The sequence below is a fragment of the Salmo salar genome, chromosome ssa28 (assembly GCF_905237065.1).
Source record: "Salmo salar chromosome ssa28, Ssal_v3.1, whole genome shotgun sequence".
In the NCBI taxonomy this organism is placed as follows: Eukaryota; Metazoa; Chordata; class Actinopteri; order Salmoniformes; family Salmonidae; genus Salmo; species Salmo salar.
In genome coordinates, this window is record NC_059469.1 from 14,061,225 (window position 1) to 14,087,607 (window position 26,383).

General features: G+C 41.4%; 2 protein-coding genes across 3 annotated transcripts; one reads left to right on the forward strand and one right to left on the reverse strand.

Annotated features, from left to right (window-relative positions):
• Positions 1-228: 228 nt before the first annotated feature.
• phf5a (PHD finger protein 5A) lies at positions 229-6,762 on the reverse strand. 2 transcript variants are annotated; one of them, NM_001141840.1, is given in 4 exon segments: positions 229-418; positions 2,311-2,477; positions 6,087-6,110; positions 6,496-6,578. In NM_001141840.1, coding segments are annotated over 4 exon segments (333 nt in total). In that variant the 5' UTR covers positions 6,548-6,578; the 3' UTR covers positions 229-328.
• A 175-nt stretch (positions 6,763-6,937) lies between these two features.
• Positions 6,938-25,518, forward strand: LOC106589533 (aconitate hydratase, mitochondrial). Its single transcript, XM_014179633.2, has 17 exons — positions 6,938-7,042; positions 8,264-8,406; positions 8,745-9,003; positions 10,144-10,236; positions 10,456-10,614; positions 10,744-10,894; positions 11,136-11,240; positions 11,482-11,573; positions 11,661-11,766; positions 11,972-12,129; positions 12,406-12,479; positions 20,809-20,920; positions 21,041-21,322; positions 21,491-21,682; positions 21,973-22,105; positions 23,303-23,424; positions 23,598-25,518. Exons 1-17 carry the CDS (start codon positions 7,007-7,009, stop codon positions 23,727-23,729), a joined length of 2,349 nt encoding a protein of 782 aa, XP_014035108.1. The 5' UTR covers positions 6,938-7,006; the 3' UTR covers positions 23,730-25,518.
• Positions 25,519-26,383: the final 865 nt, after the last annotated feature.

Sequence of the window (26,383 nt, forward strand, 5' to 3'; positions counted from 1 at the left end):
GACAGGACAGTTAACCATCCAGAGAAAAGGAACACACCAATAGCTTTAGGACAAAGCTTTCTCAACTTAGCCATTGGATAAACTGGACTCTTTTTTTTTGTTTTGGCCATGCCAGGGGTGTAATCATCAGTCCACAACCTTTTGCAATAGCAACGGTTGACTCAAACCTTTCACAGAAGTGTGAACACTAGATCATTACCCCTATAACTAAAGGGAAAAACATACATTGCAGTAATATAAAAGAAAGCTTTATTGTATTGTCAAAACATGTTTACAAAAAGAAGAGTAAAAACAAAACTGAAGCAAAGCATGTTGGACTGTCCTGTCTTCACCTCTTCTTGAAGCCATACTTCTTCCGTTCATAAAACAGGTCAGTTTTTGAGCTGCCCAGGTTCACAATCTTGGGGCATCCGTCTCTCTGTAGGGTCAAACCAAGAAGTGTAGAGAGAGTAGCAAAGAGTTAGTGCAGGTATAAACCAGAGTGGCGGTATTGAAACCTAGACACCTCATATAGTGTGAATAAAATGAGCTTAACGGGTAGTACATATTGGGAAGATTTTATGACAAGGCGAACAAGTACAGTGACTTCAGAAAGTGTTCACACCCCTTGACTTTTTCCACATTTTGTTGCATTACAGCCTGAATTAAACATTTAGTGAAATTGAGATTGTCATCACTGGCCAACACTCAATACCCCATACTGTCAAAGTGGAATTGTTAGTTTTTTATGTTTACAAATTAATAAAAAAATAAAGCTGAATTGTCTTGAGTCAATAAGTATTGAACCTCTGTCATGGCAAGCCTACACAAGTTCAGGAGTAAAAATGTACTTAACAAATCCCATAAGTTGCATGGACTCACACTGCAATAATAGTTACATGATTTTTTAATGACTACCTCATCTCTGTACCCCCCCCACACACACAATGATCTGTAAGGTCCCTCAGTCCAGCAGTGAATTTCAAAAATACATTAAATCACCAAGACCAGGGACATTTTCCAATCCCTCAAAGGGCAGTTATTGGTAGAGGGGTGAAAACATTTTATTTAACTAGGCAAGTCAGTTAAGAACAAATTCTTATTTACAATGACGGACGACGCTGGGCCAAATGTGCGCCGCCCTATGGCATCCAATCACAGCCGGTTGTGATACAGTCTGGATTCGAACCAAGTTGGCTGTAGGTACACCTCTAGCACTGAGATGCAGTGTCTTAGACTTGGGCAATGAAATTATACAATGTATCAACATTGCACGCTGCTCCAATCGAACAAAATGTACATATCTAATAACAGAAGACTCATCAGGGTCTGCATCCCCACTAGCCATCGCAAATAAATAATATTTGAAAAAATAAAAAATAAAAAAAGACAGAGGAATAGCTGTGTGTGAAGAGCGGACGGGGAGAAACAGATGAGTGAGGGCTGGTAGGGATGCGGCTAGCTGATTACAGCTGCCACATCTGATATGTGAATGAAAGTGAAGTGGATATTATTGAACCTGCATACAATAGACTCGTGGCTGTTGTTTAAATTCAACTGACTTTATAAAACACTGTATAACAGGAGCCAGCAGGTTGTTTAGATCGGTCTGGCAGAAAAAGTCTCTAGTATCATATTAAACGGTATTAGGGTATTCTAAAATGTTGGTATCATGACGTTTTGGTACCGGTATACCTGTGCAACACTATTAGAAAGCATGACCACTTGACAGACAGGCATCTTTATCATTTCCTTCCATGGGAAAATGCTTTCTCCTTTCCTCTAATATTTATGGTATACCATTGTCTTCTGACAGGTGGTGTCACTCCTATGCGATGCTCATCCCTCAACCGACAGAATCGTTGCGCTATCTGACGTGAGACAATGGGTATAAACTGGATTGCTGAAAATTACTCTAAATTATAGAACCACTTTCATTTCAATTTCCTGCTTAGACGTCTATAAATTGCTTACAACATTAAATGTTGTGAAAGGAGTAGAAATCTAATTAAATCTCATTGGTCACATACACATGTTTAGCAGATGTTATTGAGGGTGTAGCGAAATGCTTGCGTTTCTAGCTCCAACAGTGCAGTAATATCTAACAGTTTCACAACAATACACACAAATCTAAAGTAAAGGAATTAAGAAATAAATAAATATTAGGTTGAGCTTGTAAAAGAAGTACCTGCACACACTGTTGAATTATCCCATATAGTTTATTCCAATGTAGTTTATATTAAGTATACAGGAGCATTCAACAGTGTGCAGATCTTCCTACTCCTTTTACAAGCCAAGTGTGAGAAAGGGGTGAGAGGGTAGGACACCTACATCTTTCTCCTGGATGGTGCACTCCTTGCAGTAGTAAGCGTCAGACACCCCGGGGCCTCCACAGATGACACAGCGCCCCTGGTACGACCCGTAGTTGCATTCGTCACAGATGCGCACCAGAGTGCACGGCCTCACATACGAATCACAGATCACACACTTTCCATCGCCTGGGAGAGTGGGATGAGTGTGTTAATGCAATTTTGAACTGAGCCATGCACATAAAGCCATCAAAGTGTTGAAATATATAACCGTTCAAAAGTTTGGGGTCACTTAGAAAGGTCCTTGTTTTTTTCCATAAAAAAAAACAAAAAAAATACATCAAATTGATCAGAAATACAGTGTAGACAGTTATTGTTGTAAATGAATATTGTAGCTGGAAACAGCAGATTTTTCATGGAATATCTACATAGGCGTACAGAGCCCCATTATCAGCAACCATCACTCCTGTGTTCTAATGTCACGTTGTTAGCTAGTAGCATTGAATTCAAGGGAAGCCAGCGAGCCCCCCCCCCCCCAAAAAAACTAAAATAATAGCCAATCAGCATTGAGCTAAACCGAGTGAGCTCAGCTGTGAGTAGTCCTGGCGCACAAAAAAAACAAACATCAAGGGAAGCCAGTTCGAATTTGGCTTCAGACCAATCAGCATCATAAGCCAAATGTAATTATTGGGGGGGGGGGGAAATTGGCCTCTCCGATGATTTTACCCACACACCGCTACTGCAACCAACAGCACTAGACTAAACTTCACTTACGTATTGAGAGATAAACATGGTTGGGTAACCCGGTATTTCCCGCCAAAACCAGAAGTGTCATTCAAAAGCATTATAAAGCATATAAATGTCTGGATTTGATTAGAGCGTTAAGCGGCATGTAAATTCAAACCCGATGCTACCTGAGCCGCCATATATAAAATACATTTTATGAACCCTACATTAACAACATTTAATGAGCCCAAGCCCAAATGATTGTGCCATTATCCAATACATATATGATATAGGCACATTACACACGACAGAAAAAACATTAATGCCCATAGATGTAGCTAGCTATATGCTCTCTTGGGTAAATAAATTAAACTAGCTCCAGTAGGCAAATCTTTGAGAGTGAAACCTATTACTGAATTGTACTATACTGTTTTATATGGACTGGAATTACACACATCGTTTAAACAATGATAAAGCAGAAGAGAACATGTGATTCTGGTGCAGCACATGCGGCCTACAAAGTTATAAGTATAGGCTAGCTAATTTGATTTTGAAATAATAGGGCCTCTTTGTATAACTAGTATGCTGACTCATATATACTGTGGATGAAAAGCGAGCCCCGAGTAAACTGCCTGCTACTCGGGACCAGAGTCAAATATTTTGCATATTAGTAGATTTGGATAGAAAACACTCTGAAGTTTCTAAAACCGTTTGAATGATGTCTGTGAGTATAACAGAACTCATATGGCAGGCAAAAACCTGAGAAAAATCCAACCAGGAAGTGGGAAATCTGAGGGCTGTAGTTTTTCTTTCTAATCCCTATTCAAACTACAGTGTCTGTGGGGTCATATTGCACTTATTAAGGCTTCCACTAGATGTCAGTCTTTAGAACCTTGTTTCATGCATCTACTGTTACTGGGCAGAGAATAAGAGCCCAGTCAATCAGTGGACTGCCTGATAGCAGTGAGTTGTTTACTGCGCGAGCACACTGGCGCGCCGCTCCTTTTTCCTCTGTAATGAATACGCTATTTTCCGGTTGGAATATTATTGAAGATTTATGTTAAAAAGACCCTAAGGATTGATTGTAAACATCGTTTGACATGTTTCTACGAACGGTAATGGAACATTTAGACTTTTTGTCTCTGGTTTTACAGTCGCGCATTTTGCCTTTGGATAGTGATCTGAACGCGCGAACAAAAGGAGGTATTTGGACATAAATATGGAGTTTTTCAAACAAAAATAACATTTCTTGTGGAAGTGGGAGTCCTGGGAGTGCATTCCGACAAAGATCAGCAAAGGTAAGTTAAGATTTAAAATACTTTTTCTGAGTTTAGTTGACTCCAGAACTTGGCGGGTAACTGTATAGCTTGCTTTGATGGCTGAGCTCTGTACTCAGAATTTTGAAAAATGTGCTTTCCCGTAAAGCTATTTTGAAATCTGACACAGCGGTTGCATTAAGGAGAAGTATCTATAATTCTTTCAATAACTGTTGTAAATTTTATCAACGTTTATGATGAGTATTTTTGTAAATTGATGTGCTCATTCACCGGAAGTTTTGGGAGGCAATACATTTTCTGAACATCACGCGCCAATGTAAAATGGGATTTTTGGATATAAATATGAACTTTATCGAACAAAACATGCATGTATTGTATAACATTGAGTCCTGGGAGTGTCATCTGATGAAGATCGTCAGAGGTTAGTGATTCATTTTAGCTGTATTTCTGTTTTTTGTGATGCCTCTCCTTGCTTGGAAAATGGCTGTGTGGTTCTCTTGTCAAGTTGATGTCCTAACATAATCTAATGTTTTGCTTTCGCCGTAAAGCCTTTTTGAAATCGGACAATGTGGTGGAATTAACGAGAGTTATCTTTAAAATGGTGTAAAATAGTTGATTGTTTGAGAAAATTTAATTATGGTATTTTTGTTGTTTTGTATTTCGCGCCCTGCTATTCCATTGGCTGTTGGCTAGGGGTTCCACTAGCGGAACTCCTGTCCATAACAGGTTTTAAGTGTACAGAAAAAGAGTGGGAGTCTGTACCTGAACAAATGTCTCTATGATTTGACATTTGTTCAGGTACAGACTCCCACTCTTTTTCTGTACACTTGATTTAGATATGTTGATTGATGTTGTAAGTTCTGTTCAAGATCAAACATTCGTGACCAACTATATTCATTGGGTTTGGCTCATCGAACCCGTACTACTGCTCCTGCAGTCAGCCAACAATGATTTGCAATTTGCTGCTGACGTCACTCACAATGCACTTTTGCAGCGACTGAGTGTGACAGAAAATCGTTTTTGTGTTGTTTTATAGGGAAAATGTGTGCATTTTAGCGTTTGAGTCACTTCAAAAGTTGCTAAAAGTTCCAAGCAAATTTTTAAAAGTAGCTAAATTTGTTGCTAGTTGCTGTTTGAAAAAAAGTTGCCAGGGTAGTCTGAAAAGTAGCTAAATATAGCAACAAAATTGCTAAGTTGGCGTCACTGTATGAAAGGTTTTATTTAGCCCAATATTTGACTAAATGAGCCTGACGTTACTCCTTAGTGCAAGGACCTTATATGTTATGTTTAAACGGCGAATTGGCTCTGGAAGCCAAACACTCAATCTAAACGTGAATAGATTCTCAATTGCGATACGGCTCTAGAAACAAAAAACCCTCTACTTTCATATCAAATCAAAATAATTTCACAAATGCAAAATACACACTGTTTTAAGACAGCTGCAGCCAGACAAAACGTTTGTGGCGTCTGTCTTCCATTTACACACAGGTGTTCGGAGATGCAGATAACTAACGTTAATTAGCACAGGTAGTGAGTGCACTGTCTTCATTCTGTTTTCCTTAAACAAGCTCTGTAACATGGAAATATGTCCGCTTGGGGAACCCTATACCTATAAAAATGTGTATCAATTAAACCTTTTATTTATTGCCAATATGAAAAATAAAGCCCTTATGCTTTCAAAACCGTACCGCAAGCGATGTGTTAATGTTCAAACCGAGCGTCGCGGCCCTTAACCCCCAAGACATGACCCTATTTGAGACAGACATAGATGTAAACGTTTTATACTGAAACTTACATTTCTCGCACAATCTTCCAATAGCTGAAAAGTAAACAGAACAAATCAGTTATTGAACATGATTGTAAAGTAACTTGGCCAACAAATAATTGTTTCATGAAGCTGGCTACGCGAGTAACGTTATGCAATCAATAACAAAGTTGCTTCAATATAGCTAACTATAACGTTAGAAGGCAAGTCAAAGGGTTGACGAAGAAGAAAGTTATGGTAACGTTAACTAGCTAAATGAATGAACAACATTTGCTAACTGCTCCTACTAGCATGTTAGTTACTGTACTAGCTTAGCTAGCTAGCCACCATCAACAAAAGGCTTGAGCACAGCAATAACCCATTCACAGCACGGATAATTGCTGACAAGAAGTTAGTACTAATACAATCATATGCAGTGAAAATAAAACGAACAGCTTACCGACACCGGCTTGTTTTCTACAAAAAATCAAATCTGGATGATGTTTAGCCATTATCGTCGAACGCAGGGCATGCGATGGCTATGTTGAACTTTGACCCTTTCTTCTTTTCTTTTGGTTTAGTTTCTTTTTCGGATCATATTATTTTAGATTATTTCACGTTAGTTAAAAATATTATGACTATGGATATGTTAGTGAATTAATCTGCCTAAATTCAAAGGGAGAATATTAAATATGAACTGCACAAAATTCATCCCTGGGTCCTTGCAGCTAGGTGTACAAAATATTAGATACAAAATAGCAGGATTTAATGTTTGGCATTCATGTCGCATATTAGTTAAGAAAATATATTATATATACATTTCTGAATTCAAAATTAGAGTAGGACACAGAAAAGCTATATTTCTAATACAACTTTACACGTGCGTTCTATTTTTCTGCAAAGACACGCGACGTTGAGGGCTACAAAACCTGACGTCACCTTTGCTCGACACATCTTTGTCAGTGAACAAAATGGCGACATACTGTCTTACGGTTGCCCGGCTCCAGGTAAGTGGCAGTTTTTCCACACATTTTGTCGCATTTACGTACCATCGATGTGTGAGAGTTCACCTTCAAATACAAGTGGATGTGGACCTGATGTCTATATAAGATGTTTGTCTAAGAGAATACGATCAGTCTTGCCGACTACCCAGGTCATCTTGTCCTGAGTCAAAGCTTCGTCATGAACTCAAGTTTGTCATTTCCGCACAAATATGGCTTTTTAAAGCCATTTGTAATGTTGAAAATTAGATGAAGGTGCCCTAATGTACGATGTCATTGCGCTCTATATGTCATTTTAACCGAGGACACGTTTGTTGGTCGCAAGGTTAACGCAAGGTTAGTGCGCATAGCAACCGCACAAGGCGCTGGCAAGCACGATGCAGCATGTCCAGTGAAAACACGGTTAGACTAGTGTCCGGAGAGAGTGCTGTCACTAGAAAGCAGTTTGTCATACGATTCTTGACTTTCTGGTCTTTTTTTAAATATTTGTTTTTTAAAATCTCAAATCAAAATGGATTTATTTGCGTTATGCTAAGGTGTTTTTTTTTGTTTTTTTTATCTTATATCTAGAGCTGTTTTGATCATAGATCTGGTTTCCTCCCCATACCTTTTAGTGACAGCACCTCTTTGGTGACACGGAAAGACAACAATACCTGTTTATTGCTGTATGTCTCAGCTGTTGTCGCTGTCAGTTGTATGCCTGGGTTCAGGGAATTTAATTGAAGGACTCATTTAGTGCTGATTAGTGACTAAACATTAGAATTTTCCCGATAACTGTGTCTTTATTTGACGTTGGCATGCTGGAAGACACATGCATACATATTCGAATGCTTGTTTACCCCACATTGTTCCTATTATATGATCTCATCTGGTTCCATAAAATGAAAGGCCTTAAAGCCATACAATTCCACTGCTCCCACCTAGAGGCACAGGAAGAGTTGTTTCACCTTGAGCTAGAATGAGTCTTCATGTGCTCAACAAGAAAATGTAAGGTTTTATTGGCAACTCCCACCCACATACTTCTCTCTATACACACACTTGTGCATAACTTTGTGTAATAAACCCACCCTTTTTTATGGTTTATTTCTTATTTCCTTGCAGGTGCAGGCACACTTTTTCATCCAAGTTGTTTACTCATGGGCTACAGTACAGCAACCAAAGACTTATTTAAGGGCCCAAATTATTTAGATGTTCACTTTTTTAAATTATTATTATCTCTGTCCCCAGCTTGCCCTGGGCCAGGGTGTGCGGCGCCTGCACGTGTCTGCAGCCTTCAATGCCAAGGCCAAAGTGTCAATGAGCCGCTTTGAGCCCAGCAACTACATCAACTATGAGAAGCTCAATGAGAATGTCAACATTGTGCGCAAGAGGTCTGTATGCCCCTCTGTTTACACTAGAACATGTGCCTGTTTACACTAGAACATGTGCCTGTTTACACTAGAACATGTGCCTGTTTACACTAGAACATGTGCCTGTTTACACTAGAACATGTGCCTGTTTACACTAGAACATGTGCCTGTTTCAGTGAGATGGGTGGCAGGCCTGTTCTAGTGTGGTGCCATTCTGTTTCTGACTTTGCCTACGCAAGAAATTGAAGTTGGCTATGATGGGACTGTAACGCATGCTTTATGTTCAGTGTCAGCTGTACAATTAGAGCTACTTGTATCCCTTTACAGTAACTCTGCACACTCTCTGCCCTCCCTTTCAGACTCAACCGTCCCCTCACCCTCTCAGAAAAGATTGTCTACGGCCATCTGGATGACCCTGTGGGGCAGGACATTGCCAGGGGCCGTACGTACCTGCGTCTGCGGCCGGACCGCGTGGCCATGCAGGACGCCACAGCCCAGATGGCCATGCTGCAGTTCATCAGCAGTGGCCTGCCCCAGGTGGCCGTGCCCTCCACCATCCACTGTGATCATCTGATCGAGGCCCAGATTGGAGGAGCCAAGGACCTGGCAAGGGCAAAGGTGAGAGGTCAGGGACAGGCCTCGATTTTCCGGGCGACAGCGATGGCCGTCTCCCCCCTTGTGTGGCCGTAATGCCCCCTAAAAAAAATCCATGCCTTGCGGCAAAAGTGGCTGAGTATAATAATCTCCCGACTGCCAATCGCTGTACTTCTAAGCACCTCCCTCATATGGCTCTCTCATATCTCAATTCTTATTGGCCAATGTCCATCACGTCATCTGGTCCTTATCACATGCCTCGCAGCTCTGAAGTAGGCTACAAGTGAAGATCCACACATTGGGGAAAGGTTGGGCACAGGTGTGTGTCATTCTTATCTAATGTCGAGGCACACATTGAATAAGTTAGAACTGTCCACATTTACTTTTCCTCAGTCAACAAGATGAGTAACGTATAGCAAAAGCACTAGCCTATGTCAATCTACTATCCCCCATAGTACAAAAATATACCTTTTCTATTGGTCAGCTTGTCGTTCTGTATGATAAATAAATATTCCAAACAGAATCTGGAACAGTTGTGGGACGATAGATCACAAATTTATTAAAAAAAAAACTGTTTTAAAAGCAGTTGGGCTGGTGCAACAGATCAGAATTTTTAGCTTAATATGTTGATAAACTGTTAACTCTTCACAGTATACGTGCATAAGGCAGTAGGCTATATGTGTGACTCTTCCAAAATGCAATTAGTGGAAAATGTGGCAAATGACAATATCCTTTAGAAAGAGGGAAGATATTAAGCTGCAACTAGGATTGTGTCTGGCTGCTGGACAATGAAAGTTGATTGAGCGACATGGCCTACTGGTTTCAATGATATGAGGAAGGGTTTATAAAATAATTCCCTCAACAGTCCTATGGCCAGAATTTGACTAGGCTATTTTGAAGTAAGGTAAGACATGCCTCATAAAATAAAAAGTCCAGGTTTGAACCATTTTATGGTTAAATGGCTTCAAAATACTGACTGACTCCGCTTAGATTGCAAGGTGGGTGACGTTGTGGTGCGCTTAACCCTAATTGTTCATGTAAGTCGCACTGGATAAGAGCGTCTGCTCAATGACTAAAATGTAAAATCATCAGTCCTGGGGGATGGATGCAGGACTAGGGAATAGAGTACCGGTAATAATAATGTCCTTTTCTCTTGGTCCTTAGGATATTAATGCGGAGGTGTATAACTTCCTGGCCAGTGCTGGAGCTAAATATGGAGTGGGCTTCTGGAAACCAGGCTCTGGCATAATCCATCAGGTACAGTAACAAGGCTAATCTGAAATTACACTGTAAGGCACTATTTTTCCTAGTGTTGATTTATGGTAATGCATTCACTTGGGAGTCTAGAATTACATTCCAATACAATGTTTATGAATGCATGTCCAGAATTCCATTACATGTTAATGTTATGTTAACAAGATATTGCACATTTTATAATGAAGTACCATATTTGACTACCATATTGCATCATTTCAGATCATCCTGGAGAACTATGCCTACCCAGGGGTGTTGCTGATTGGCACAGACTCTCACACACCCAATGGTGGCGGACTGGGCTCCATCTGCATTGGAGTGGGAGGGGCTGATGCTGTTGATGTCATGGCTGGCATCCCCTGGGAGCTCAAGTGTCCCAATGTAAGTGTGACTCCCAGTTTATATTTAACACAAACCTTTTTCCTGAAGTCCCAGTAATATACTACAGTGGTATGTGTTTCTACAACTGATACTACATAAACCTCACTTAACCATGTTCTCCAACGGCAGGTTATTGGGGTGAAGCTGACAGGCAAGCTGTCAGGATGGACATCCCCCAAGGACGTGATCCTTAAGGTTGCTGGGATTTTGACCGTGAAGGGAGGTACTGGAGCCATTGTGGAGTACCACGGACCTGGGGTGGACTCCATCTCCTGCACAGGTCAGAGGGAGGACTTGGTTACCTCTGCACTCTACTGCACACTTCATAGGGGTTATGTAGTCAATAAGACAGTTCATAATCTATCTAGGATGGTGACCAGCTGATCTCTGGTCTAATATACTGTACTTCTGTTTTTTTTGTGCTCCTCACACCATACATAATCAAGTGTTTACTATCAAGCCACACTAATTTTGTGTTGTAGAAATGCCTATAGTAACCTACAGACCATTGTGGGTTTTAGGAATGGCCACTATCTGCAACATGGGGGCTGAGATTGGAGCCACTACCTCTGTGTTCCCCTACAACCACCGCATGAAGACCTACCTGGAGAAGACTGGCCGTGGAGGTCAGTCAGTTCATGTCGTCAAACAAGTCTATGTGTGAGATATGCAATGATGTCAGGTTATATGCTGAATATGTTTGTGGAAGTCCTGGGAATGCCTCCCAAATGGCATCCTATTCCCTATGTAATACACTATAAGGGGAATAGGGTGCCATTTTGGACGCTCCCCTGAAAGGGTTGTCATTTCTTTTTAAAGATATGTTTGATCCATTTATCTGACCCGTTGCCCTCCCTATCATCTCAGACATTGCTGCCCTGGCTGACGATTACGCTGACCTGCTGGTTCCTGACGCGGGCTGTGAGTATGACTCAATGGTCGAGATCAACCTAGATGAGGTGAGTGCCCTCCCCTGCTCTTTCTCTCTCTCACCCCCCCCCCCCCACACACCCAACCTAACCATGCTACTTTTCTGTCCCTCCTAGCTGAAGCCCCACATCAACGGGCCCTTCACCCCTGACCTGGCCCACCCCATGGCAGACATTGGGGCCACGGCAGTGAAAAATGGCTGGCCCCTGGAGGTCAAAGTGGGTTAGTGCAGCCTTCAGTTCCTTTTGACCTCACAGCTGGCCACTGGCTCTCACAGCCATGTCTCTGTTTAGAGCTATTTTTGTGCTATTACTATATTATTAACTATACATCTGGCTTTGGCCTTATATACTGATCTATAGATTTTCTATTGAGAAAGTAGACATGCAGCAGGTGGCTCCTTAAGCTCTCTGTCCCCTCCCCTCAGGTCTGATTGGCAGCTGCACCAACTCCAGTTATGAGGACATGGGCCGCTCTGCCTCCGTGGCCAAACAGGCCCTGGACAAAGGTCTGAAGTGCAAGGCTGCGTTCACCATCACCCCCGGGTCTGAACAGATCCGCGCCACAATCGAGCGAGATGGATATGTGAGTCAATGGGCACGGGCAGATGTCTAGTATAGGGGAAGGGGATATGATCAGGGATGTCTTGGGTGCTGGTCACTCTCCTAGAAAATCAGGGTAATGGGATAAAATATTGTTGACATCCTCCTAAGAATCAAGGATGATAACTTTGACACAGCTCTGCTCTAGTCTTAAGGGCATCATATGTAGCCAATTTGTAATTGGAGCCTTGGATGTTGATATCTTCAGCAGGAACTACTTCTACTAGCTGCTCCTAATTTGAAGCTGTATGTTCTGTAGTCCAAGATCCTTGGTGATGTTGGTGGAATGGTCCTGGCCAACGCCTGTGGACCCTGCATTGGACAGTGGGACAGGTAATAATTAGTTGACTTACTCATTTATGTTAAGAGCTGTTGGGGTGATCGTATTACTGGCAGTCATGAGTCATGACCGCAGTAAAATTCGATGTGACTGTTGAGTCATGGTAATCTCCTGTTATGCACTCTGGACATGCATTAGTAGTACGATCATCAGGTTGCTAATGGCCTGGTACTCAGGGCTCTACTGTCCTTCAAACCACTCTGACATCAATGCAAATATAATAGCTAATCGCATCAAAACAGTATACACTTTTAAAACTCACTTCACTGTGATTGATCAATTTGAAGCAAAGTTCAACAGGTTGAAACTGAGTGGGAAACAGTTGTGGATGTTTCAATGCCTAACAAAATGAAATGGACAGCGTTTTTCTAAGGTGGTGATTCATTCAAAACAGCCATATGCATATTAGAGCTTATGCATAGGCCTATATTTCAGCCCAAGCCCCCACCCCCCAAAAAACTGAATTAAAATAATGATTGTGTCTTTATACAATACATGGCTTACTGCATAATATACATGACAGGAAAACATGTATATAAAAAAAAATAGGCTGACACAATACCTTTTAGCTACAGAATCTCACCACAGTGAGTTAATCTCTATTCCTTCATTCCTTTCTCTAGTGTGCGGAGAGAGGGGCTGTCAATAGTTTAATCAAATGTTTCGTTGTGAAAATGTGTTACTGTTCACTTTCCCAAATTAAGCACTGGGTATCTGCAGGAACAGGTTTGGGTGAAATTTCACCTGTCGTGCAGCGAAATTACTCAAGTAGCCTATCCAACAGAGTGAAAAACATACCTGCAGGAAAGTGGCGTCTTCGCTATTCAAGTGTATACAGATGACGTCTTTTTGTTGTTGTCTTGCTCATTTAATAATGGGCCATTCTAAATCAAAACTAATTTAACGTATTAGTAAAGACTAGATTAAATGGATAATAGTCTGATGGGTGAAAATATGAGGAAGCGGCGTGTGCAGCCTGAGGCAAGGTAAAGAGCGGCAGCTTTCTTTTCTTTTCTTTGCAACTTTCTCAAGTCAATAGCCTGTAGCCGCATCATGCGGCCCGTAGAATACATTCGGAAAGTATTCAGACCCCTTGACTTTTTCCACATGTTACATTACAGCCTTATTCTAAAATTGATTAAATAAAACCAATTCCTCATCAATATGCCATAATGACCAGGCGACATCTATTTTTTTAGAAATGTTAGCAAATTTATTTTAAAAAAAGTGCCTATTTACATAAGTATTCAGACCCTTTGCTATGAGACTTGACATTGAGCTCCGGTGCATCCTTTATCCATTGATCATCCTTGATGTTTCTACAACAACTTGATTGGAGTCCACCTGTGGTAAATTCAATTGATTGGACATGATTTGGAAAGGCACACACCTGTCTAAGGTCCCACAGTTGACAGTGCATGTCAGAGCAAAAACCAAGCCATGAGGTCGAAGGAATTGTCCGTAGAGCTCTGAGACAGGATTGTCTCGAGGCACAGATCTGGGGAAGGGTACCAAAAAAAAATTCTGCTGCATTGAAGGTCCCCAAGAACAGTGGCCTCCATCATTCTTAGATGGAAGAAGTTTGGAACCACCAAGACTCTTCCTAGAGCTGTCCGCCCAGCCAAACTGAGCAATTGGGGGGGGGGGAGAAGGGCCTTGGTCACTCTGACAGAGCTTCAGAGTTCCTCTGTTGAGATGGTTGTCCTTCTGTTAGGTTCTCCCCTCTTAGCAGCACTCCACTAATCAGGCCTTTATGGTAGAGTGGTCAGATGGAAGCCACCTCAGTAAAAGGCACATGACAGCCCGCTTGGAGTTTGCCAAATGGCACCTAAAGGACTCTGACCATGAGAAACAAGATTCTCCGGTCTAATGAAACCAAGATTTAATTCTTTGTCCTGAATGCCAAGCGTCACGTCTGGAGGAAAGCTGGCGCTCATTACCTGGCCAATACCATCCCTCTGGTGAAACATGGTGGTGGCAGCATCATGCTGTGGGGATTTCTTTCAGTGGCAGGGACTGGGAGACTAGTCAGGATCGAGGTAAAGAAGAACGGCGCAAAGCACAGGGACGCCTGATTACAACCTGGTCAGGACATCAGACTGGGGCGAAGGTTCACCTTCCAACAGGACAACAACCCTAAGCACACAGCTAAGACATCGCAGGAGTGGCTTCGGGACAAGTCTCAATGTCCTTGAGTGGCCCAGCCAGAGCCCGGACTTGAACCCCATCGAACATCTCTGGAGAGATGTGAACATAGCTGTGCAGTGGCTCTCCCCATCCAACCTGACAGAGCTTGAGAGGATCTGCAGAGAAGAATGGGAGAAACTCCCCAAATACAGGTGTGCCAAGCTTGTAGCGTCATACCCAAGAAGAGTCGAGGCTGTAATCGCTGCCAAAAGTGCTTCAACAAAGTACTTGGTAAAGGGTCTGAATACTTATCTAAATGTAATATTTCAGTTTTTTGGGGGGGGGGTGACAATTTAATCCATTTTAGAATAAGTCTGTAAATTAACAGTGGAAAAAGTCAAAGGGTCTGAATACTTTCCGAATACACTGCATCTTTTGATTTCTAAGGTTTGTATCATTCTTTTCTAATGATCATTTTTACACTCAACATAGCCACTTATGTGTATGCTCCTGAATGGGGGAAAAATATCCTTTTTATTTTATTCAGCTAAGTTCAATTATATTCTTCTTACTATAAAATAATGGCACAGAATTTATAAGCATATCTTGTCTGCTAAATGAACAATCCTATGACCTGGTGCATAGCCAGATAACATGCAGTAGGCCAACACACATTCTGTTCTTCTGAAATGCATTATGATTCAAAGAAAATGTATCTTTAGACCTGCCTAAAATAAATTAATGGATATAGGGCTGACCCCATTTAGTCGATAGGCTTTTGGTCGACAAAGATTTCTTTAGTCACGCAAAAAGCAATAAATGGTGTACAAGACACTTGTCTGATTACACGCCTTTGAGTGGACTAATCCATTGTGGAGGCCATGGGGATGGCACGGTCCATCTCTAAGACGTGCTACTGAAGTTGTATATGGTTATTATATAACAACAATGGTGCAACACTATAACGAAGCGCTTTCTCCCGCGTTAGTGTTCGCTGTCCACGGTTCTGAAACATCAGTGTGCTTTTGAATTGGCACCTTTTCCTAGACCATGTTGCTATGTGCATAATAGCAATGTTACCCAGCATATTGGTGGTGAGAACCAATGCGGAGGCAGCAGTGGAGTTAGAAGACAGCATGGTTTACACAAGGTGCTTAAAGTGAAATTCAAGTACTGGAAGGCCTTAAAAATCTGAAATTTTCTGAAGTAGGTACATGAAGTGCTTTTAAAATTAAAACAGAAAATGATCGAATATGTTCTGAAAAATATTAGGAATGTATTGGTCTCGTGAATCAACTTTTAGGCAGACGACAGAGTTTGATTTCCTCAGGTGTTTCTACCCACACTGCCACTCAGCAAGGCAGGTACAGAACTAACTGACTTAGGTGATGCCGAACGTCACATCAATAGCTAAAATGCCGGGCAAATGTAGATTCAACCCTGCCTGGCGGGATATTGATGTTTATGGAGGGGTTTTACCAGACTCAACCAGGGACGTAGTGGAGGAAAACTCCGCCCACGACACAGGCAGAGAGGACACAAACTACCTCAGCCCAGACCTACAGTGGCAGAGAGACTCCGCTGACAGTCAACTTTTTTTTTTTTGAACATCCATCAACTCCTTCCGTGTCAAGACATCCCCCAAACAAACCCCCTGCCTGACTTTCGGAGAATTTACAACTAGTAAATAGTCGTTGATATTTCAGTCTGATGTCTAGGTAGCTCAAGGGCTCCGGCTATTAGCCAGGTAGCTAGCTATAACTTGCTGGCTACTAGGAAGTTAGAAGCTAACCTTACACGGCGCCTGACCTCAGCAGGAGCAGTTGACTGAAATTTAAGCTAGCTATAATTAAAAGGTGGGCTACTATAAGTTGTCATACCCAAATACCTTTTTTAAATGTTTTATAGAGAGTAGTGAGCCCGACTGTGGTGAGTCAGGTTCCAATGAAGGAGATCGAGCGAGGAAGCGTTGAAGCAAGCAGGGAGGTAGGTTAGTAGTTCAGGGGTCCCCAAACTTGGAGTCCCTAAAATTCTAAATAGGCTCCCGAGAGAGTCTAATCTTTATCAAACACATTCATAACTTGTTTCTTTTCAAATGGGTATAGAATGCAACATTTGAGTCAACTACGGGCCTTATACACTATCACTTTCATGTCATATTTTAAATATTAAGACAATTTAATATGTACACTGAGCAAAAATATTAACGCAACAATTTAAACGATTTTACTGAGTTACAGTTCATATAAGGAAATCAGTCAACATCCTCAGTCCTGACTTACCACTCATGTAGTAAATAAGTAATGAAACGTGTTGAGTAGAACTTGTAAGTCTTTTTTTTTTCATGAGGTTGTGGCGATATACTGCCATCTGTTTGCGACTAGAAACAATTGCATAATAGGAACTTACAGATTGATGGTCCTTTAAATATTAGTGCTTGAACAAGTACTTGAAAGTCCATGAATTTGACTTGCCACTGACTGTACGAACCCTGGAGACGAGAACAGCCATTGCTTTAAGAATAGTGAGAAAACCCTAACTTAATTAGGTCCATAATCAACAAACTAACTGTTAAATGTGCCTGGCTTAATATCTCTCTCACACGTGCCGGATCCTGCTTGTGTTGCCTGTTTGAGTGTTTGTTTAAACTTCTTATGGGCTAGCGTCCCACCTGGCCAACATCCGGTGAAATTGCAGAGCGCCAAATTCAAAATACAGAAATAGTCAAATTAAACATTCATAAAAATACTAGTGTTATACATCGGCTTAAAGATTTAACTTCTTGTTAATCCAGCCGCTGTGTCAGATTTCAAAAAGGCTTTACGGCAAAAGCATTCCATGTGATTATCTGAGGACAGCGCCCCGCTTACAAAAGCATACAAACATTTTCAAGCCAAGTAGAGGAGTCGCGTAAGTCAGAAATGGCGATAAAATTAATCACTTACCTTTGATCTTCATATGGTTGCAGTCACAAGAGTCCCTGTTACACAAATGTTTGTTTTGTTCGATAAAGTCCCTCCATGTCCCAAAATCTTTTGTTGCCGCGTTTTTGTTCAGTAATACACTGGCTCAAAGGCGGTCACGACATGCAGACGAATACATCCTAATAGTACCGGTAAAGTTCATCAAAACATGTCAAACGATGTTTATAATTAATCCTCAGATTGTCCATTGTCTAAATAATCAATAATATTTCAACCGGACAATAGTGTATTCAATAGAAAGGGAAAAGCAATGAATGGCGCGCAATCTGTCACGAGCGCAAATGAGCTCTGCTTCATTCTGCATGCCACTTACAAAATGGTCTCATTCTTCCTCATTTTTCAGAATACAAGCCTGAAACTCTGTCTAAAGACTGACATATAGTGGAAGCCATAGGAACTGCAATCTGGGTCCTAACCATTTAGATACTGTATAGGCATTCAATAGAAAAGTACACACATCAAAAATATCCCACTTCCTGGATGGATTTTCATCAGGTTTTTGCCTGCCATATCAGTTCTGTTATACTCACAGACATTATTTTTTAACAGTTTTGGAAACTTTAGTGTTTTCTATCCAATACTACCATGCATATGCATATCCTAGCTTCTGGGCCTGAGTAACAGGCAGTTTACATTGGGCACCTCATTCATCCAAAATTCAAAATACTGCCCCCTACCCAAGAGGTTAATAGCCTACTGATTCCATGAGCCTCAAGTAACCATAGATAAACAAATTTGGGTGTTTTTTAATCTTTGCTATTCTGTAATAAAGGCTTTACACGTTGTTTCATTAGCGTATTACTTGTTTATTTTGTGTTTACACTGTTTGAAATTGTCTCAAATAATATTTATAATAATGACCCATTTCTTGGTCTTATTGTTATTATAATGATCATAACTGTCATTGACATTAGTAGGCTTAGTATAGCAGCCTTAACCACCATCGAGCTGTAGGCCTAAGAGTGCGTCCTGTTTAGACTTAATACCATAACTTCAATACTTATAAGCTACTGTAATCAAGCAATCATTCAGTCGTTCATGTCATTACACAGCATAAGTCATTCATGATTTTAAATGCAATCAAGCGTTTTAGTTTTTAAAATAACAAAGCTAACTATGAATATTTTGCGTAAACAATAAATAAACCATTCCATGTCATTCACGAATGCATGCGACTGTTTTTAGTCTTTGCTGTAATAAAGGTCTGCATCCCCCCCCCAAAACAAGTCTGGTACACTTATTTATTTAGTGTTTACATTGTTCCAAACCATCAGACAAATTATATTGTAATCTAACAGCACTTGTTTGGTACACATGCACACAGCGCTTGCTCCTTTTTTCTTGATCGCCAGTATTTTCCACAACTAGTGAAATTTATTCCACACATCTTACTTCCCTTTTACCTCCTGAGCAAGCAGTAAACGTTCCCCCGTTCAAGTTTTTGTCATGTCCTCTGCATCCATTTTGCGACGCATACGAGAGGAAGGGTTGCGGGAATGTTTTTCTTAACCTCTCTAGGGGGTGTGGGAGGCTACCGTCCCACCTGGCCAACATCCAGTGAAATTGCAGAGCGCCAAATTCAAAAACAGAAATGCTCATAAAAATTCATACAACATACAAGTGTTATACATCGGTTTAAAGATGAACTTCTTGTTAATCCAACCACTGTGTCAGATTTCAAAAAGGCTTTACAGCAAAAGCATACCATGCGATTATCTGAGAACAGTGCACAGCAGACAAATCATTACAAACAGTTACCAGCCAAGTAGACGAGTTACACAAGTCAGAAATGGTGATAAAATGAATAACTTACCTTTGATCTTCACATGGTTGCACTCACAAGACTCCCATTTACTCAATAAATGTTTGATAAAGTCCCTCTTTATATCCAAAAACCTCAGTTTTGTTCAGTAATCCACAGGCTCAAAGGCAATCACAACAAAGTATCTGTAAAGTTCGTAGAAACATGTCAAACGATGTTTATAATCAAACCTCAGTTTGTTTTAGTCATAATAATCAATAACATTTCAACCGGACAAAAGCTTCGTCAATATAAAAGGAAAACAAGGAAGCTCTCGGTCGGGCACATAGAAAAACCTCGGACACTGAATGGTCCACTCATTCAAAGTGGTCTTACTCCCTCATTTTTCAGAATACAAGCCTGAAACAATTTCTAAAGACTGTTGACATCTAGTGAAAGCCATAGGAAGTGCAATTTGGATAGATATTTTTCAGGTTTTCGCCTGCCATATCAGTTCTGTTATACTCACAGACATTGTTTAACATTTTGGAACCTTTTTAGTGTTTTCGATCCAAATCTACCAATTATATGCATATCCTAGCTCCTGAGCAGCAGGCAGTTTACTTTGGGCACGCTTTTCATCCGGAGGTGAAAATAGTACCCTAATGAAGTTAAACAAATGGGGGATTCTGTAACACAACTTTTGTGAAATGGCTGTAATTATTTTGCAGGTTCAGTAACACGGACAGCACAGTAAACACTGTTCTGTGCTGGTCGCTGCAGTAGGGAGGAGAGGGAGAGACGACGGGTGCTCGTCAGTCACTCGATGTCTCGATTTATTTAACACTGCGCAGGAAGTCTGAGCCCGCCCAGCACAATCAAATCAACTGCGGTCGGACTCCCTCATGTCCTTTTTAATTATTTCATCAAACAGTGCACTCAAAGCATAAGACAAGCTCAGTGCATATAGTTGATTAGGTTAAAACGCATAGGATGTGTCTAAAAATGAAAAATACACTTTTTTAAATTTCTACCAATATATTGGTAGAACAGATTACTCAGTCACCCAATATTCATATTATTATTTTTTTGTTTAGGATAGTCCTAAAGGGATATATTGTGATGATTTCGTTCCAAAGGCGCAAAGACCCGCATCAGCAGCTTGTGTGGCGGCCTGGAGATGCTAAACGTGTTTGTTAATTAACATCAATTACTGTGAGAGCGGCAGAATTTGCATGACAATAACCAACTGACGAAATTTCATGACTGCTACAGCCCTATTCATGTTCATTCTGTTATTCATTTAGACTTAAATGTGTTAAGATATTGGGTGTGTTTCAAATAGCATCCTATTCCCTGTGTAGTGCACTGCTTTTGACCATGGCCCATAGTGCTTTGGTCAAAAGTAGTGCACTATATAGGGAATTAGGGTGCCATTTGGGATGGTGTTAAGTTGATGTTTCTGTTCAGGCGTGATGTGAAGAAGGGAGAGAAGAACACCATCGTCACATCTTACAACAGGAACTTCACCGCCAGGAATGACGCCAACCCAGCCACACACGCCTTTGTCGCCTCCCCTGAGGTACTTTTAGGATGCTAAATGCACCTTATTTTCTGACTTTCTCTTTTCTCACTCGCATAGAAATATTATACACTTGCGCACACACACCTTGCCTCTCTCCCTTGTCCTCTGCGCCTCCAGATCGTCACAGCCCTGGCCATCGCAGGAACCCTGGATTTCAACCCCGAGGTTGATTACCTTACGGCTGCCAATGGAGAGAAGTTCAAGCTGAAGCCCCCCAGTGCAGACGAGCTGCCCAAGTTGGACTTTGACCCCGGTCAGGATACCTACCAGCACCCCCCTGCCGAGGGTGGCTCAAAGCTGAGGGTGGACGTCAGCCCCACCAGCACCCGGCTGCAGCTGCTGGAGCCCTTTGACAAGTGGGCCGGAGGTGACCTGGAGGACCTGCAAATCCTCATCAAGGTCAGGGGTCAAAGGACAAACTGGGGTCTGTTCAGGAGGGTGCGACATTATAGAATGTTCAGATAGAAATGTATTCTGTAACTGAAGACTCCTTTTTAAAATGTGATCCTTTCCAGTCAACCTTACTCTTCTCCTTTTCCCATTCCACCATTCATGCTCTCTCTCCAGGTGAAGGGGAAATGCACCACAGACCACATCAGCGCCGCTGGTCCATGGCTCAAGTTCCGTGGTCACCTTGACAACATCTCCAACAACATGCTAATTGGAGCAGTCAACATCGAGAACGACGGCGTCAACAAGATCAAGAACCAGCTGACAGGAGAGTACGGCGGTGTGCCTGACGTCGCCCGCCATTACAAGGTAAGCGCCCCGGATGATGAACAATGACCCTTGACCCCTAGCTCAAACCACATCCTCACTTGAGATCAACAAGTGTACTTTTTGCTCAAATTTCCCTTTGAAAGTCTCTCGTTAAGATTCAGACCCTCTTTTTTTAATCCTTTTTTTATAAATTTTTCTAAGAGGGATTGATATCTATTAGGCATTCCCTTAAACATTTGGCCATCATTGTAAGAAACGGCAATTGATTAGGGATTTTAATGGTTTCCCTTATTATTTTTTTTACTCTCCTCACCTTCCTCCTCTCCCAGGCCAACGGTCTGTCGTGGGTGGTTGTGGGAGATGACAACTACGGTGAGGGATCCAGCAGAGAGCATGCAGCCCTGGAGCCCAGACACCTGGGAGGAAGATGCATCATTGTCAAGAGCTTTGCCAGGATCCACGGTAACTTACTACAAAATCCACGTAGGGCTGGGCGGTATACCGTATTTTACAATATACCGGTATTGATGCACGGACCGGTTTGGGTTTTTGCTATACCTTCTGTAACGGTATTTGAATGTTTGTTAAATGGTCAATGCAGCACATGCAACAATGTTGATGACGACGATGTTTCCACTTTGATCTTAATATAAATCCACAAGCGTTCTATAATTACAATATTCGTTTTGATTCTTAAATCTGCAAATGGCTAGTTTGTATTTTCTTAGCAAGTTAAGCTAAATTGTGTTAGCCATTAATGCTAATCGCTAACTAGCTAATAAAAGTACTGAGTCAGAGCAAACGTAGCTAGCTAATACAGCCTGATACCAGTGCTGGTGGAGGCCTAAATCCACATGTTTGTGCAACAGTATCTTCTAAATCAAAGAGGAATAGGTGAAGCATGAATATGTTGACTACATGAATAAAGACTTAATGTAGCCAAAGATTATGGGGTCGCCTAGGAAACACTGAACATCACTTTGGTTACTACCCTGTCACAATAACTAGTCGACGGCATTTTCTTTCGTTGTTATGTCAAACAACACTGTATTCAAAGTGACCACTATTATTTATATTCTAACTATAAAATAAACATTCTATTACCATGATTCCAAAAGTTCACCCAAGTGTTTTGATCTAAATCGCAATTGCAACATTTGGTTAAATGAGGCTTTTTTCATATTATTTTTTTCATATTGTGGATATTCTCAAATGAGTGCAGAAATTGATGTAAATGCAGGAAATTATTTTTGTTGAATTGAACAGTATAAAACGATCAGAATGGAGAAAGACCCATTGAAATAATTTGGAATATATGTGTTGACACCCTAGGGTCACGCACTACTCAAAGAAAATGTAGAACGTTTTTATTAATCAAATACCATCCAACATTTTAAATACCATGTTATGTTTGGCCATATCGCCCAGCCCTATATCCACGGTAACTTGCGTACAGGATCCACGGTAACTTGCGTACAGGATCCACGGTAACTTGCGTACAGGATCCACGGTAACTTGCGTACAGGATCCACGGTAACTTGCGTACAGGCTAACTGGGACAGTTTCTGTGTAAGCAGAACATTGCATCTACATTGCTTCCCTCGCCAACTTCATTTTCAACATCCACCCAACTAACCTTTTTTTCTTTCCTCTCTGCAGAGACGAATCTGAAGAAACAGGGAATGCTGCCCCTGACCTTCCAGAACCCTGCTGACTACGACAAGATCCGCCCAGACGACAAGATCTCCATCAAAGGACTTGCAACCTTCACCCCAGGAAAGGTGAGTTGCACTTACACCAATCTGTAGGCTTTTGTTCCAGCCTATTATGAACTAATCATAGTCTAAATGAGACTGTCCGATCAGAATAGCCCACCTCCAGATTAGGGTCTGGGACTTTGTTTCCAGATGGTTCACATGTCTGAATCTCTAATGGTGTATCCCTGCCCCTCCAGCCCCTGTCTACAGTAGTGAAGCACAGTGACGGCACCAAAGATGAGTTCCAGCTAAACCACACCTTCAACGAGACACAGATCGAATGGTTTCAGGCCGGCTCGGCCCTCAACAGAATGAAGGAGCTCCAGTAACTTGAGAGAGGGAAGAGCTACGGCGACAGGGGGAGGGGTTGAGAGGACAGGGGACATGCTGTGTTTTAAAGATTTGGGAAGTCTCGATAGTCTTGAATGGCTTCCTCCCTCTCCTTATGTTTATCACTGATCTGTAAGGTAAAAGTACTTTTTAATATGAGCTCTGTTTAACCAATCAGTGATGAGGGAGAGGAAGCGACTTAAGAGTTTTGAGATGTGGTAAAGAGTAAAAGCCACACCCCTCCAATATGATGATTCAGGTCCAGTACAATCATCAACCATTGCATGTGACATCCACTGCCCTGCACTGTATAGACAAGTCAAACACAAACCACAGAACTTTTCATATGTAAGAAACACATCAAACTTTGCAGTACAGGAGTGCATACACACAGATGGGTACTACTGTAGTTGTTTTAAGTTACTGTGAGTTACTGTGGTAGACAGAGAATTAACTGTCTGTCAGGCATGAATGTTGTCTCGCAGATACTGTATACAAAGGGACACTTACCGTTAAGTGTCATACGTACACACCAACACGCTCTACTTTGAGAGGAACGGTAACCTAATACGCTGCCAACTGCAGCTCCTCCTGTTATCAGTTGTTCAAACCGATTGGTGAGGCTTGAAGTCTGTTTCAGTCAGTCCTGTAGTCGCTCACCTTGCCTCTGAGTTGCACCAGTCTAGCACTGTATCTGTTGCAGGCGGCACGATCTATCTGCGTTAGTGATCGAGTGTCCGCTTTGTCCTTTCTGCTCTATCCACACGCCCCGATGTGTTGTTAATTTTGTTGTAGATTCTCCAAAATACAAAGAATAGAATATACATACTGGTTAATACGAGGCAAATGGATTTATCTATGTGTATGTTAACTCTTTGTAACAACATCCCACCACTGAATAATACAACACAGGTCAAAGCTTCAAATATTTTAGTGATTGTATTTTCTTCTCTCTCAAAGCTTGGATGTGCATTGAAATGTTTAATGCGGTCTCCTCATAGAGAACAGTGTTGATTGGACTACCAGACTCTTTCGCACTGTCCTGTGTATTTAAAAAATGTTGCGCTCTTTTATCTAATCTTACATGTTAGTGCCCAGAGTTTGTCCGAGTCAGGTTACGTGGCCAGGAAAAAAATCATTGTCTTTACCACCGAAGCGAACCTGGTGTCAGACACCTAAAACACTCCATTGCTTAGCAGTGTATGGGAACTCTCTCAAACATGCTAGCTAAGTCTGCCTAGAAACATATCCGCAAGGAATTATACATTTTATGAATTTTTCTGTATTTTTATAAAACACATTTAAACATCGAATCCCAACTGCATTAAAGTTGAGTGACGATGTGCAGCAGCTTTCCGAGTCTGTGCTGTGTTCTGCTTTGCAATGGAAGAAATGGTACCATGGCCTCAATGTCTGTTCGATATAATTCCCTCCCCCCCCCAGACAGGTCATGGCTAGAAGGGATGCAGCTTTTGTCAAATTAACATCAGATTTGACTTTTCGTAGCAGGTTAGGACATACGCAGCAGGTTCTGAGAATTAGGTTAGGAATATGGATTTGACAAAAACTGGATCCCTTCTAGCCTTGACCCCCTAGACAGCATGTACATGCCAAACAATCGCAATCACTCATACTACCACCACCCCCTTCCTCCTGTCTACAGTATGGAAAGTGTCTGTATCCATGTATATTTAAATGTATTTTTCGGTGTTCTTTTTCTGTATTGCAGAAATGAGTGCTACCCAGTCGCAATGGGTTGTAAAATAAACTGACATTTCAATGACTATAGTCACTGCCTCTGTGGTCTAAGTTGTGCTGTCTGGAGTAACTATTATTATTTTTTTGTCTGTGTGAGGAAGGGAGACAACCCTCGGACAGGGTTTTTTGCACCATGTGATTATCTATTGTATTGGTCACAATTCTCCAAATCCGCTGAGCCTAGAAGGGTGTAATTGCAGACCGCAATTCGGGGTGTTTTCTGGTATGGGCGTTTCTTAATATCAAGTTATACCCATTGATGCTAACCATTTGGACAGCTGACGAAGAAAGCTGCAGTCATTAGATTTTGACACTGTCGGTACGTTCTTCCATATAGCAACCCCTATCTTTGTTCTCAACGTGTTAAAATAGATGCATTGCCTAACCAATTATTTATTTGAAGGTGACAATTTGATGGCTACAGATAACTGGGAAGCTGTAGCTAGCTACTTGAAATTGACATTAACGTTCCCGACGAGTATAAGTGAGAAGCTTTCAAATTAGCATAAACAAAATGCCACGATGCTGTAATAGTTGCTAGCCATCTCCAGCCAGTCAGCTGATGTACTCTGGAACTTTTAAACTGGTTTCAACTGTAGCTAATTATAGATGAAGTTGTTTTGTGCCGACTGTACTTTGTATTCGCTACAAGTTAAACGTATGGAATGCTAAGGCATTTGTTGTATGCATAATTCTGAATGATTTGACGTGTGCAAATTGGTAATGTTTACATCCCTCAAGTCACTCGGCAGGACTAAAGTCGGAACACAGGACTGTACAGCTGCAACTTCTGTGAAGAAATCGTCAGCAGACTGACTAAATATTGTGACTCATTTACGTAGTCACAAAACAGTGGTGAGATTTTGAAAGTATGTGATCACGTTACATAATATGA

Excerpts from the sequence above, each read along its gene's own strand:
- LOC106589533 (XM_014179633.2), top strand. The coding sequence starts at position 7,007 with ATGGCGACATACTGTCTTACGGTTGCCCGGCTCCAG. Across the intron at positions 10,237-10,455 it reads GCTCTGGCATAATCCATCAG|ATCATCCTGGAGAACTATGC; the intron begins GTACAGTAACAA and ends GCATCATTTCAG. Across the intron at positions 11,574-11,660 it reads TCGAGATCAACCTAGATGAG|CTGAAGCCCCACATCAACGG; the intron begins GTGAGTGCCCTC and ends TGTCCCTCCTAG.
- phf5a (XM_045709924.1), bottom strand. The coding sequence starts at position 6,547 with ATGGCTAAACATCATCCAGATTTGATTTTTTGTAGAAAACAAGCCGGT. Across the intron at positions 2,478-6,086 it reads TGGAAGATTGTGCGAGAAAT|GCGATGGAAAGTGTGTGATC; the intron begins GTAAGTTTCAGT and ends CCACTCTCCCAG. Across the intron at positions 1,851-2,310 it reads GCACCATCCAGGAGAAAGAT|ATAGCGCAACGATTCTGTCG; the intron begins GTAGGTGTCCTA and ends GTCTCACGTCAG.